This window comes from Manis javanica, chromosome 11 (genome assembly GCF_040802235.1).
Source record: "Manis javanica isolate MJ-LG chromosome 11, MJ_LKY, whole genome shotgun sequence".
Lineage (NCBI taxonomy): Eukaryota > Metazoa > Chordata > Mammalia > Pholidota > Manidae > Manis > Manis javanica.
Window position 1 is genome coordinate 55,125,861 of NC_133166.1, and position 15,283 is coordinate 55,141,143.

Here is a 15,283-nt window from a genome sequence, read left to right on the forward strand (position 1 = left end):
AAAGCCAGTAAACAATTCTATTTTTACAATGCCTCACCCGAGAGACCTAGAACAATCGGCATTAATCCGACCAAGCCCTAGCACATTATTTATCTGTGACGAGAGAAGAGTGAGTGTGGCCTACTGGGGGTCTCAGCACATTCTCACTGCATCAGTCTTCATGTTTCCCCAAAAACCCTAAGTTCCTAATCACTTATTCTGAGGAGAATGCGGTTTGTCCCTTTGAAGTTAAAGTATAGAGTGTGCCTCTCATCTCGGACCGAGTTTCTCCCAGTCCTTGGGACAGGCTAGTGGGAAACCTTGTGATGCTCTAAAGCCCAAATGAACCCAGATTAACAGTTTTTCTTTAATTGGTGGAAGCCGACTTGTTTTGTTCAAAGGCGCGTTGGAGCCTGCAGTGTGAGCATTGTGCCCCCAGATTTAGCCTGTTTCATCAGCCTTCATTAGGATGCAGGGGGTATACCTCAGCATCGTCAATTGGGCCAGAGGAACAAAGGCAACATGGAAATTGGAGCGGGGCAATGAATCCCTCACTCTCCACTTTTTCAAAACAAGATTCCAACCATTTACTCATGAACTTATTTTGTCCTTGGGCGCCATACAAAGAAACAGGAAACTTCAGAGGGAAAAGGGGGCCCCAGTTTCTTACATGGTGGCCCAGGGAGGCTGGGGGTCACGGAGGGTGCTGGCAGGAGCTAGCTTGGCCCCAGAGCTGAGGCGGGGGCCACTCCCATTCCTGGGCTCTCAGAGGAGGTCCCCTGGGAACTGGGGGAAGTTGTTCCTCCTTGGGAAACAACTTAAGAGAGACCAGGGGGCAGCAGCCCTTAAAGACACTGCTGGAGGCTCTCAAACCCTCCTGATGATCAGCCACACCTGCACTGACAGTTTCTTAGTCTTCAAGGGTCACCCCAGGAAGTCCCAACCTGAAATTGCCCCTCAGACCCATTCATTTGCCTTGGAAAATAAATCCATTTCCAGCTTGACAAGAATAGACCCGAGATCCTGAAATGCAGGTTATAATTCTTATTTTGAGGGCTGGTGTTTATAATGGCTTCTTGCAAATTGCTAAAACCTTTTAGTGACCATTTTGGCAATGGCTCTCAAACATTTAAATATCTGTATGCATTGATCAATTCAACATCTAGGAATTTATCCTACAAAAATAGTTCTGTGTGTGTGTGAACCACGAAACAGATGTTAGGATATTCATTGCAGCTCTCTTCATAATAATGAAATATGACAAAAAGTTCATCTTAGAGTAGCAGATTAGTCAGCAATCATTTTTTCAAATGAGGTAGACTAACATGGATCACCTAGAAAGAATAGCCATGATATGGGCAGTGAAAACAGCAACTTGAAAAACTGTATGTGTACTTTAATCCACTTGTGTTTAAAATGAATTTTCTCAGTCATGGCATGACTGATATTTGGGGCAGGTAACTCTTTATGGTGGGGGCTGCCCTGTGCCCTGCAGGATGTTGAGCAGAACCCCTGGCCTCTACCCCTAGATGCCAGTAGCACCCTCCCCCTGCAATCAGGAGAACCAGCTGTGTTTCCAGACATTGCCAAAAGTCTCCCGTGCATGGGGTCAGGGGCAAAACTGCCCCCAGTTGAGAACCACTGCTTTTAAATAATGACATGTAGACAATGTAGGTTTGCACATCATAGAACAAAGTTTGGAAGGTCACTCACCAAGTTAACAGTGATTCCACTGGGAACCAGGACTGGCCAGGGAAACAGTGTTCTCTTTTTATTTGAAACACCTCTGAACTCTTTAATTATTTTTGCAAGTATATATTTCTTCTGTAAGTAAATAGAGAATCTATTTCTATCCCTCTTACACTTAAGCACATATATATAAAGACAAACATATATGGAAAGAAAATAAAAAGAATAGCTTATGCCAAGAGACAGCTGATCAGGATTCTCTTTGGAAATGGGAGACAGGTGGGCCTGACCTGGGAAGGACAGTCCTTTGAGAGGACTTCATGAGGTGTGATGGTTTAACCAGAGCTTATCAACCAGTCATCTGGAGTCTCACCAAGCCATGTGGCAAGAGCCACATCTGAGAGATTGTGGACCACGTGGGCAATGTGGAATTCAAAGCCTCTAGTTTTGAACTCGATGGATACTAGTGTCTTAATACACTCTGCCTCAAATCCTTTGTATACTGAAAGGAGAATGAAGACTTCAGGAGGGTAGATCAATAAACTATATATGAAATGGTTTCCCATCATTAGATTTGGTACCACATAAATAAAAGATGGAATTCTCATTAATATTTGCTTTGGTGCTTTTAAAGCTATTTTGTAGAACAAGTGCCTAATCCAGTTTGGGCATTTCAATGTCTGGAGACACCCAGAATGCTTGGGTTTCTTGTTAATTTTAAAGAAATTTCCTCCAGGAAAATTTTTCCAGTTCATGCATATACTCATGAGGAAAACAATAAAGTAAATCTTTTTTTTTTCCCCTAGCTGACAGACTTCTCTGGAAAATGGTTAGGGTTTGTTCAGAAATTACAAGATAAACTGCCACAGCCAATTTTTATGATGCTTTCCTCATTGAATTAGCTGGAACTCATGCTGAATTTCCTAGAAGGAAAAACAAACCTAAATCTTATAGAAGATAATAAAACATTTGGCCCCTCCCATTGATGCCAGCAAAGGACATATCAGATATCCCCTACCAATGTCTTCACCCGGTTATAACTATTGGGCACTAAGGGAGTAGTGATTTTTGAATGACATTGGGAAAAGTGGCTAGAAAGAATTCTCTTGTCTATCTCTGTTGGTGTTTTGAGACCAAAAGTGATTTGAGAGAGTCTGTGACTCAAGTTATAAATCAGTTCATAATGACATATTTTACATTCTTTTTCATTGTGCTTATTTGTTTTGCTCTATTTTATTCTGGATAGAATAACAGGGTGAGAAGTCAATATTTTGCTCATAAGCTACTCTTTAATATATTAGTCACATCCTTTGGACCAATTTCTTTTCTCTCCCTGATTGGACCCAGCTTCTTAAAGGCATTTTGGCTTATTTGGCAATATTTTCCTTCTTTCCAATATTACCTCTGTTTATCAAAACCCTGATATTGTGCAGTCAGTTCATCAAGATATCAAGTCCTCCCTTTTTTAGTTTCCTCCTCTTAATCTAAAGGGTAAAGTTTAGGATTTACCATTGTCAAGACTCTAGGACCACTCTATACACAAATTCTTAAAACAGAGAGAAAGCAACAATTCTCTTCTCTGCTTGCACACAACACAAGAGGCTCAAACAAGGCAGGGATCATGACACAGAACTAAGTGTGCAGCATAATCACAGCCAGGTCAGCTCTGCATAGACAAAGCAAGGGATGCTTTTATGGAATACAATGGCACACTCAAGGACACACTACTGTGGTCACAGCTTCCGTTTGTATTGATTGCAAGAAAAATCAGTGAAATTAACTGAAAAATATATGAACTTCCTAGAGTACTAGCAGACCAGGCCCCTTCTAGGGTGACCCCAAAGTACCTGTACATGCCAGCTAGAAGTGACTGCACCAGATGTGGGTAGAGCTCCATCCTCAAGGTCTTTTCACTACTTCTTTTGGGCCCCTCTCTCCCCCTCCTCCATATTGTTGTACTCCAAAGGTCTGTGCCAGTGATGTCTTTGACTGCTCACAGGCTACTGGAACAACCTGACCCACATGCACAGGAAGTCAGGCACGTTCTCCTGCTCGCCCAGGGCAGCCCTTAGCCAATGCCTGAGAGCAGTGGGGATATGAAAGCCCGGCTGGCTTGCTTAAACCAGGATATGCTCTGAGACGTAATTTACATTCCAGATTACACTGCCAGTTACCACTGAGGTTGGGATTTTGTCTGAATATCTGGCTTCCTTCCCTTCCCAGCCCAGCTTCCCCACTCCCTTCCCAGCTTCTTCTGGGAGCATATCCTTAATACATCACCTATATACCTTCCATCTCAGTATCTGCTTGTGCAAAACCTCCCTAGGCCATTATCTGTCCTCCTTTGATTGCCCCCCCAATTTTTGATCCTTATTGTTCTGCACATCTAAGGCCACGCTGATAGTTACAGTCTGTGGCATCTGCTTTAGGTCTCACACTTTCTTTAGGATACATGTCTATGCAAGGTCTTGGTTACTAGAGGGACTTGATAAATGGTTTCTGGTGATGGTGTATAGTTCCTCTTTGCCAGTGGCACAGTACTGGGCACCACATGGCTGGGCCAGACAGTCTTGGTGCCACTACACGCAGTGGTCAGCATGCACTCTTTCCAAGGGCAAAGATTTCCCCTGTCAGATACATGTCTGAACTCAGCAGGTCCTAATTCCCTCCTCTGACAGCACTCTGAATCTCATCACAGAGAAGAGTCACATCCTGCCTTTCAAGTACAGAAATCAGAAACTTCTGCCTGCTTGGGAGTAAGTCATCTCTTTGAGTTGGTTTCCTCTTATTTCTGCTGTGTTGTTGACCCCAGGTTACTGAGGGCTACTATGGTCCTGCTTTTGACTTCCATCTGCAAGAACTGGAGGACCTTGTGATTCACTGGGACAGGGTGTGGCTCAGGGGAGGAGGTGGCCAGAATTGAGTGGTGGCAGCCCAAGAGCTGTCTTAGAGAATGATGGCTGGGGCATTTTTTCCTCTATGATTCTTCTGCACTACCACCTACGACCCCATCTCATTCCTGGCCTACTCATGAACAATTAGAGAAATGTGGAGGTATGTCTTTTCTGTACTGCCACAGAACCCAGTACACGGCACCCCCTCCTTAAAGGTTGGTTGGTTTGTCTGTGACTCACCTAATCTTGTCCCATATTTACAGGATGATCATGTAATTTATCATTCAATTTGGGATATGTTTGAGCACAAAAGACAGTGCTGTTGATAATTATGACCAGATAAATTGAGTAAGCTGGGACTGTCCCTGGGAACTGGGGCTCATGGCCACCCTACATATTAACCATCCTTAATGCGGGGCTTCAGTCTATGTAACAAAACCCTGGAGTCTATGAACAGTGCCTGGGGTTTCAACATTCACATTGCGGGATGCACAGGGTGTTCAAATGCAGAGCCACAAGAGACTTTGTGCTAGTGGCTTTTGCTGTTGACCCTTTCTCAGTGTCTTTGAATATCATTCAAGGTGCACCTTTTTGAAAGGTATATATAGCAGGAAGGTTGGAAATGTCAGTGGGCAACCTCGGTGGTTCAAAACATCCTGACACAGAGGCAGTCCTCCTGAGAACCATGCAATGAAAATGTCCTCATTATGTACCACCTTGGACAGACCGTCATAAAAAGCCAGAAACAGCATGCCCAGCAAGACCCCAAGCTCTCTGCATGCCAGCACCCCACTCCTCCTTAGCTCCTCCTCCAGAGGCACACTCACCATTGTCACAGCGCTGCCCAGTGTAGCCTGCCAGGCAGGCACACCTGTAGGACCCGGTTTGGTCAAGGACGCAAGTGCCATCGTGGAGACAAGGAGACGAGGAACACGCTGCAAGACAAAAAGGTGGTTTTCCTCAGTGTGAACATGCAGTGGGTTGATTTCTCCAAGCCTGGAGTCTTGGCCTTGTCTGTTAAAGAGTCTTTCTCTTATCTGTTAAAGTCTTCTTGCAATTATTTCACTCCTTTTATGGAATTCATGTTGCCATTATTTGTGAATGCCTAAACCAATACTCACTAACTGCCAGATGTTGCTGACATTATGTGATGTTTTTGAAGGCCCCACAAGTGTGCCCCAGACACCCACAGCCTGAGAGCCCAAGGCTCACACAAACACATGCACCACTTGATGAAGGCAGAAGCGGAAGCAGGCTCTCATTGCCCCCATAGGGACTCCAAGGGCAGAAGCAAACTTGGGTAGTTTTAAGTCATCTTTTTTTCAAGAAAACTCAGCACCCTGGGTATGGGGGGTAAGGACTGGAAGATGACCTTCACAACACTATCAAAAGTACTCAAGAATTTCCTAACACACATTCTATAAATATTATTCCCTTGAGATGTTGATGTGTTTAAATAAGAAAGGGTTCTGGGCTGAAATACGGTAGGGAAACACTACTGATATTTAATGATAATTAGCCATATTTCTTTACTATGGAACTTGTCAGAATGTTCCATGCTCTAATGTACACAGCAAATTTCCAAGAATACACATAACACTCAGCCTTCCCCAAGCTTATCTGATCTACATTTTACAGATCATCTTGAGGACCACTTTTCTACAGAGAACATTTTGGGAGACAACAGATCTGCTTATTATCCACCAGTCTTTACCCCAGTGTGGAAACGTATCCCTTGGGTAGCTCTAAAGCCTGTACTGAGTGCTTCTCTGTGTAAGGTTTCTCCAGAGGCAGCCTTCAGGCATGCAATTTCTCTGGGTAGTGGAGAAGGAAGCCAAGAAGGGCAGGGAGCTCTCAAATAACTCATGAATCTAGTATTTCTTTTACATGTGAAAAATGCTACTGGTGATACAATTTCTAGAGACCTTTGCCTGTTTTGTGGACCTGTCCCCGTCTCCCTAGTATCAGGTGATCTTAAGGGGAGTATTCCTACCTGGAGAGAAGTTTGTGGGTATGTATTGTCTTGTGGAGCTCTGAAGGGGAAGAAGTCGGCCCCAAAGCCCTTGGTGCCCCATGCTTTCCAAAGCTATTTTATTGCAATATATATTTATACATGTGCATGCAAGCATGTACATATACATATATGTACATATATGCTTTATATATATGCATGTGTACTTTTTTAACCATTACTTTCAAGCTGCTAAGCAAAAAGTACTCAGGGTTTCAAAAATTGGGCACAATGCTGAAAGGGTGTTGTCTGCATTTGTGATGAGATGGATGAAGCTAAGACCATGTTTAAACTTACTCAAAATACTAAGTTCTTTTCCTTTTTTCCTCCTCCTCATTCAGGGATCTTGCAGGATATTTTTTTAACTCTTTTTTTCAGGTTAAAGGATGCTGCATCCTTAAGCCTTCCCCCCAACTTGCTGCCTCCTTCTCCCCATGGGCTTATAAGGGAGGATGTGGGATTTCCTTGATCTACCTTTTCTACCCTTGTCCTGAAAAAGGTTCACCCTCTCTTCTTGCTTTCGTTGGGTACCAGGCCTCGTTGGAGCTGACTGGGCTTCGCTGAGTGAGGGCAAGGCATCTTTCCACTGCATGGATGAGTTCCTGAGAGCTAGCACAGAATGCTGACCTTTTCTAGGTAGCCAGTGAAATCACTAAGTGGGGTTCTTCCACGACATATTTTGTTAATACGGGTTTCACTTTTTCCAAGGATAATCCCTTATTGCCACAATGTGATTTACTTTAAATAATGACAAAAAAATGTGTATGAATTTGTAATTAAACCCAGGCCAGATTGTTTGGCTTTTCCCAACTTGGGGCAGTGGGTGGGGGATGGCGAATTTTAAAATAACTTTTAATAAGTGAAAAAAAAGATTGAAAGATGAACAGGAGATCCTACTTACCAGATCAGAGCTTTTTGGGGAAAAATATACAATGACTGTAATCTGATGTATAATTCAGTTCATCAGAAAAGAGGAGAAAATGCTACAGTACATTCAAAACAGGGCAAAGTCACAGCCCATTGTAACAAGAGAAAAGGTGTTAGCATAGAAGATCTCAGTGCAGCCCCCGAAGGATGGGATGTGATGTGCAAGTGGAAGCAGGTGGCGTTAACCCAAGGGGATAACTTCTGCGGCAGAGGATGAATGGTGGTATCTGAGGAACAGGAAAAGGGGCTGCTGTCTATCTGACAACACAGCCCAGCTTTCCCAGAGTTCTCCAGGAGGGTTGGAGGACTCCATTTCAGAGGAGGAAGAGATCCTCCCCTCAGTGACAGGGTCACGAGCTGGCTAGCCACTGCTCACAACAGGCTTCCCTGACACCCAGCTCTTGCTGACTGCCACAGATCCCTGCAGGTGTATCCCAAGACCCTGCTCAGCCTTGGCTTTCAGTGTTCTAACAAGGGGTGCAGATTCAGCCACAGGCTTAGCACAGCAGGGCTGTAAAGCATTGAGCACTCCCAGGCCTGCCCAGCTGCAAAGGGATGTCCAATCCAATCTCAGATGAGAGCTGGGGTGACTTCTTAGGATTGAGCATTTTGCTCCTTTTGGTCAAATCCTACTTCCTAATATGAACAGGGCAAGAGTTAAAGTCAAGCTTAGAGCTATTCATAAAGTAAGTGGCATGTACCACTATAGTTTAAGACTTTTACAACCTACTTTGCAGATGACAAACGGAGGCTCAGAGCACCTGGGGTTGAGCAGCTGTTAAGTACTTCCTATGTACCAGATGTGCTAAGCTCTTCATCTACTCTGTCTCCCAGAACCTCCTTAATGCAGCAGGATGTTTAGTCCTTAACTCACAGGAGTAGAATAATTTGCCTTCAGTCACATCTTAATCAGCCAGAGATCAAAGCTAATGCTCTTAACCACCAGAGGCTCCTGAGTGTGAGCTCTAGAGCCAAACTGCTTGTGTACAAATCTCTGGTTCCTCCTCCATAGCTGTGTGATCTTGGACAAATTACTAGCTTCTCTGTGCTCCCACACATGCAGAAGGGAGATAATAATTCCTAGTTCTGGTTCTGGTGAGTGTTTCTGAAATATATCTTGCCACTTCATTTTTCCTTCTCAATGTGTAGGTTGCTGAGAACCCAGTATGCTGGGTTTTAATAAGGCTAAGCAGGGAGATGGGAAGGTCCAAGGAAAGGAGGTTTGCCAGAGCATAGCCATAAAATTCCACATCTGTCTCCATGGCCTTTACCTGTGATCTCCTCAAAAATGGCATGAAAGCCATCAAAATTCTTGGAGCCATCTGACTGGAAGAGGATGTGGAGTGAGGAGTCCGTGCTCCGGATGGGACCCGGCCGCTCATTGCCACAGAAACGCTTGATGATCTGGCCACCACTGCTGTCCCCATCACGGACCTCAACATAGTCATACTGGCACATGTAGTCAAACTCCAGGCTCAGCATGACAAACCTGTGGGCGGGAAGAGCGAGAGCAGGACACAGGTGGGCCCTGGACAGTCCTGAGACCCCTGGGCAAGTTCGGTGCCACAGGACAGACCGGTTTCAGAAGAGTGGTCTCTTGGTGGTCCCCTTAGCCTGATCCCATAGGAAAATGGTCCTGGAGAATCTGGGGTCAGATGAATTTCTTTTACTGGAGGGGTGTGTATATGCGTATTGTGTGTATCTGTGTACACAAGCCCGGGTGGAGGGGGTGCCGTATGCCAGTCAGACAGTCTGCACATGCTGGCCCCTCTTTCCAGGGACATTTTTCTTCCCAGTCTGCGTGGGTGGTTCCTTCCAATCCTCAAAGAGTCTTCCCTGACAGTTCTTCCTAAAGGAGATCGCTGTTTTCTTCAGAAGGTGCATACAAATTTTAATTTCTCCTATTTATCTTGACTTTGTGTGTCTGTGTGTGTGCATGGATATGCATGCCCATCTCCTCCACCCATCTGCAAATTTTTGAGGGTAGGGTAGAACATTATTAGAACATATAACTTATCACACCATTGTTTGTGTAATGCCTAACTCTATGTCTGGTATATAGAAATAGGAAATAAAAGTTTGTTGAATAGATAACTGAATGGATACTATATCTTAATTTTACAAATGGAAATGGAAAAAGTACATGTTGTCTTATAAAAAGTAAAGGAAAAAATCTCTGCACACTCTTTTGTTTGAAGGAAGGATCAGAAGGCAACTATCTTCTGGGTAACAAAAATTATTTCCCCAAAGAGTACAAAAAGTAGTGCCATTGCAGAATTTCAACATTGGGAGAGATCTGATAAATCTGTGATTACCTAGAGAAGTCTTGGGTTTGGAAATATTGGGAGACATCAGATCAAAAAAGCAAAAGATCACCCTGAGCTCCCAATTCCAAGAGACAAGAAAAGAGGCAGCCATGTCCCAGGCCAAGAGAGGAAGAGACATTCCAAAAGATTCCCTAGGGATTGCCTGAGTACCAAGTTTACAAAATGGACACCTGTATCTTCTCCCTCGCATGTTGGAGGAGAAGTCAGAATAGACAGAAAAACACAGAACTGCCACCTGAAAAGTTGGGACTAGGGTTGTTTCTACCACCTTCAGATTCTGAAATCTCAACTGTTGGAGATCACAGGAACACAATGACAATAAATAAAATTTAAATGCTCTAAAATGTCTTACTTAAAGAGAAACCCAATACCTGAGCATAACCAATGTTTATTTTACCAACATTTTTTTTATCACAAAACCTTTTGTAAGGGAGTGTAAGTCCTATTTATCATACTTTGTGAAACATGCTTTACATCTGTTTCTCATCCAGTCACCACCATTAACTCACTGTGGGCCTTGAGAAATCAGTTCCTTCTCTGGGCTGTGGTATCTTTGCAAAGGGGAGAAGGCAGGGCAAGCCCCCCACCTAAAAAAGAGACCACAACTTTTTCTTAAACGGACATATAATACGACATTGCAGCTTGTACTGAACATCCATTCATTTGTTCACCTATTTGTAGCAGGTCTCCTCCAAGTCAGACGCTGTTCTAGGTGCTGAAAGCAGAGTGGCACCCCAGGTAGACATAGTACCTGCCCTAATGGAAATGAGTTCTCATTTGGGGTACAACCAACAAGCAAAGAAACCAGAAAACAAGATGATTTTGGAGAGTATGAAGTACTATGAAGAAGAGAAACCAGGTAAGAGCATAAAGAGGGACTAGGGAGGGAAAGCCTTTTATAGTCCTTCCATGGCAGGGGAATCTGCAAGTGTAAAGGCCCTGAGGAACTAATGAGACTGGTCTTTGAGGAACTGAAAGAAGGCCAGGGATGCTGCAAGGTGGCGAGGAAAGTGGGAGGTGGTGTCAACTGAGGACAGTGAAGGGAGCAGAAGCCAGATCCTGCATGATGGAGGTTCAGGTTTTACTCCAAGTCTGACAGGAAGCCACAGGAAAGTTTCAACAACAGAATAATGAGTTGATTTAGGATTTTAAAGGATCACTCTAGTGACCGAGGAGAAGAAATAACAGAGCTGGCAAGAGTGGGAGGCCACCAGGGAATCCAGGTGAGAGATGGTGGCAGTCTGGCACAGAATGGTGGCAGTAGAGATAGGTGTGGATGCACTTTAGATTATTTTACTGGTAAGAAGATAAATTTTGTGGTGGCCTGGTCATGGTTGATGATAGAAAGGGGCATCAGGATGACTGCTAGCTTGGGGGCTGAACACTGTACATATGTTTTAGAGCATTTCCATTATTATCATCATGGCCAGCAGTTCCAGTTTGACTAGAGGGAAAGAAATCTATATATTTTCAAGGCTCCCTAGGGCCCTTTCCTAGGCAGGCAATACGCTTCTCAATCCCTCCACTGTCTTGGATTTTTGTTTTGGGGAAATTTCTTCTGTATCCTGGATCCCAGAGAAACTCTTCAGAGGCCCCTGAAGGGACCATGTGGCCTGGTCCCTGACTTGCTGAAATACTAACATGCCCTTATCATCCCTGGCAGACCCAGCCCGGAGCCCAGTTAGCAGAATAATGTGGCCACCCACTCGCGCGTTGAGCCAATCTTTCTCTAGGAAAGTTCAAATAATGGGCCTCACTCCCACCCCAGGGCCAGCTTCGATGAGGATGATTGGGAAGGGGACATGTTCTACTGGATCCTTCTAAGGCAGGGTGTATCACTGCCCCTCCTGGAGAACAGGGAGCCATTCAAGGACCCAGCCGGCAGGCGGCAACCTCCGTGTGCACTGACCCGCCTAGAAAATACTTGTTGAAAGCCTGTGCCCTAGATCAGAGATTCCCATCACCACCAACCTCTCCACTGGTTAGAAGAGGGATGAGCCAAGTGGACGAAGTCCCTAGAAACCCTAAGGCTGAGAGGGCCACTCTTCCCCCCGGAGAGGAAAATGAGAGGTGTTTGCTAGGAGGCAGGGGATACATAGGAGGCTGGGAGCTACGACATAAAGTAAACATCTGTGAGGACCCCAAAGCTCCATAAGAAAAAACAGCTGATATTCCACACGTGTGAGAGAATTGGTTTATTTGTTGTGGGGGTGGCTGTTGTTTTCTGAGAACATTCTGAAAACTGCTGACAAGCATTAACCTCCACATGGAGTAGAAATTCCTGGAAGATTAGAACTGTGCCTCGTATTCTTGTCTTCCCTCCCCTAGAACCCAGACCAGTATTGGGTAAGGAGGAAGGCTTGTTCAAGATTTGTGGATGCATAGGCTCCCTCAGTATTTTGTTTTGTTTGTGTTATCGCTGGGTCAAAACCATCTGAGCCCCACTGTTCTAGGGCGATGAATGACAAGCATTTAATTGGCATCAGTTTTGACCAGAGTCTCCAGTGGAATCACTGAGAGGTAAAGAAAAAGGACCCAATATACATTTTCTGCTTTTAGAAATAAAGTGCTGATGATTAGCCCTTGGTCACTATGATCCAGGGCCCTCAGGCCTGTTACTATGTTTCCTTAGAACCTGAGACTCCCTAATTCTGACCCCAGCCCCTTACCTTAGCTGGATGATAAACCCAGGTGTGGCGTGAATGGTCCACTCACAGTGAGCATTTAGGGGGTAGCTCTCCAACAAAATCTGACCCTTTGGGGCTCGCAGAACCTGGCCACATCCTGAGAAGAGAAGATGGGGCACGGAAATTGGAGTCAACAGTAAGGAGAAGACAGAAGGTCTCAAAGATCCTCTGAGCTTATCCCATGACCTTGCGAACAGAATGGAGAAGGAAATTACTCTTTCTCAAGCTCTTGGCAATGGGCAAGACAGTTTGCATAGGCTATTCATTTAATCTACCTAACAGCCTGAGAAAGGAAGTCGTATCATTCCAGTTTTCCAGCTGGTAAAATGGATAACCAAAGAGTTAAATAAATAATGTATCTAGCTACCAAATGAAAGAACAGAGATTTAAACCTAACTGTGTCTGGATGTGAGATCCGAGCCACTCTCCAAGACTGCCGTATCATAGCCTGCTGCCTCCACTTTAAAAGGCTCAGAAAATAGACCCTCCCCACAGCTGTACATGGGACCTTGTGGCCTCTGTCTGGAGTCCACATCTGCTTAGACTCTTTGGTCTGTGTTCCCTGCATTTTCTCTAGCCCAAAAATATAACCCCCAAGCAAATCTTTCCTCACCTCACTCCATCCAGTTAGAAAATATATGTGTTAATTTGTTCTATGAGCAATAATGTAATAAATGCCTCTATGACACCTGACACTGGAGGGGGACATGATCTCCAACAAGCTGGACTGGAGGAGTGGTTTTTAATTTTTTTCTAGCTCCCGACACCTTTTTTTCAAACAAACTCTTAGGAAGACCACCAATTAAAAAATGCATGGATCCAAGAGGGCTCATGGTTGAAGCAGAGGCAGAGACCCAAAGCCCTCCACCCTTATCACCTTAGTCTGCTGACTTACCTCCAAGGAATCCCTAAGACCTGAAAACTGCTGGATTCAGTCATCATTAAATTAAGTCATGTTTTCTAGTATTGAGATAAGCACAGGTACAGAAGATGCATCCTAGTTTTACAAAAGAGTTTGGGGAAGATATCTTGAATTGGTTTTATAGGGAAAAAAACCATCTGGGTCATGTAACTAAACAATATTTTCAGAGCTGGGAAACTCTGATCCATGGGACAAATCTGGCTCACTGCCTATTTTTGTAAATAAATTTTGGAACAAAGCCACAGTCATTTTTTAATGCATTGTCTATGGTTTCTTTTGAACTGCAGCAGCAGAGGTGAGTAGCTGTGACAAGAGAGAGTAAGACCCAAAAAAATGGAAATATTTACTATCTGCCCTTCTACAGAAAATGTTTATCTAACCCTGTTCTCTACGGAAATCCAGTTTGACATCATAAACTCTGGCTATGCAGTTATATTTAATAACCTCCCCCACAAAAGCATAAGTTCCCATTGTAAAAAAGAAAAATAATAGTATCAGTGGATACTTCTCCATGGCGAGATGATGGCAACAATATTTCTACAGCATTAGGAAAAGAGCCTAAACTCTACTTTTGACAAGCTGAGTGGTCTGAGGCATGTTACTTTTGTGAGAACTACTGTTAGGTTACGAAATGAAGTTATGTCTTCACGAGGATTTTTACAGCTGCGGCCCTGCTCTGCCCAAGGGAAGCATCACCCGCCACTTTCCACTTGGGGCTCTTGTCTAGGCCTGGCCTCCATCATCTCATTCTGCAAACCCCAGCTTCCGCTCTGGCCTCCTTGTACCCATTCTCGTCGTCCATCATTCAATTCTCAACACAGCAGTCAAAGCCACCTTTTAAACCAAGAAATTAGATCTCATTGCTCTTGATTCCAGAGGCTGTCCCCTGGGTAGACACCTTCCTCCAGTGTCCACAGTCCTGTCTCGCTGGCTGCCCAGTCACCGCCACCACTCATCAGTTTGCTCATGCTGTTCCAACCACCCTGGCCTCTTTTCTGTTCCCAGCTCCGGGCCTGCACTTGCTGTTCCCTGAACCTTGCTGTGTCTCCCACATCTCCTTCCTTTGGGAATGAAGCTCAATGGCTACTTCTTCAAAGAGGCCTTCCTGGCCACTGGCCAAAATAGGCCTTCCTGTGTCTGTGGCCAGCATCACCACTCCACTTTGTTTTCTTTGTAACACACATCACAGCTGAAACTTATCTAGCTTACTCGTCTGTTCCCTTTGGTGACACTTTTCTGGACATCTAGAATGGAACCTGCCATTTAACAGGTTCTCAATGAAGAGTTGCTGAATGAATGAATGATGATATTATTATAGGCCAGGCACTGACTAAACAATTTAGAAATATTCTTTCACATAATCCTCACAAGCAACCTAAAAGAGCAACGTTCATCTCCCCATTTCCCAGATGTGGAACACAGAGGACAGAAGTTCGGTGACTTCCCCAAGGTCAGACAACCAGGAAGTCAGACTGTAAATTACTGTTTTAACTGCAAAGTGCTGGTAAGAATGGAGGCCTCAGAGTTCCCGCTGCCCTCAGGGGAGACTCAGCTTTACCTTCACTGGCTGTGCGGCCTCAGGCAAGTGACTTCATCGCTCAGAACCTCAGTAAAACTGAGTCCAGCAGGAATAAAACTGGCACCTACTTCATATGGTTTTGTGAGGTTTGAATCAGATTATACATGGGAAGTCCTTAACAGAAAAATCAGTGAACGTTGGCTGTGGCTGATGGGTGGCAGAGCTGGAGTTTGAACCAGGTTCTGTCTAGTGCCAATGCTGAGTTTGGGTAGGTATGTTCCTCTCTTCGGGGCTTCCTGACCCAGCCCTTTCCCACTCCATTTTGAAG

The 15,283-nt window shown here is 44.5% G+C and overlaps 1 protein-coding gene across 4 annotated transcripts in view; it reads right to left on the reverse strand.

Annotated features, from left to right (window-relative positions):
• Positions 1-15,283, reverse strand: part of PAMR1 (peptidase domain containing associated with muscle regeneration 1) — a 152,504-nt gene that overhangs the window by 20,381 nt on the left and 116,840 nt on the right. For all 4 annotated transcript variants that reach the window (XM_037019950.2, XM_073216401.1, XM_073216400.1 and 1 more), the window contains 3 exons: positions 12,497-12,611; positions 8,772-8,989; positions 5,390-5,497 (listed from right to left, as the gene is read on the reverse strand). In XM_037019950.2, coding sequence (XP_036875845.2) covers positions 5,390-5,497; positions 8,772-8,989; positions 12,497-12,611 — 441 coding nt within the window. The remainder of the gene's footprint in view (positions 1-5,389; positions 5,498-8,771; positions 8,990-12,496; positions 12,612-15,283) is intronic.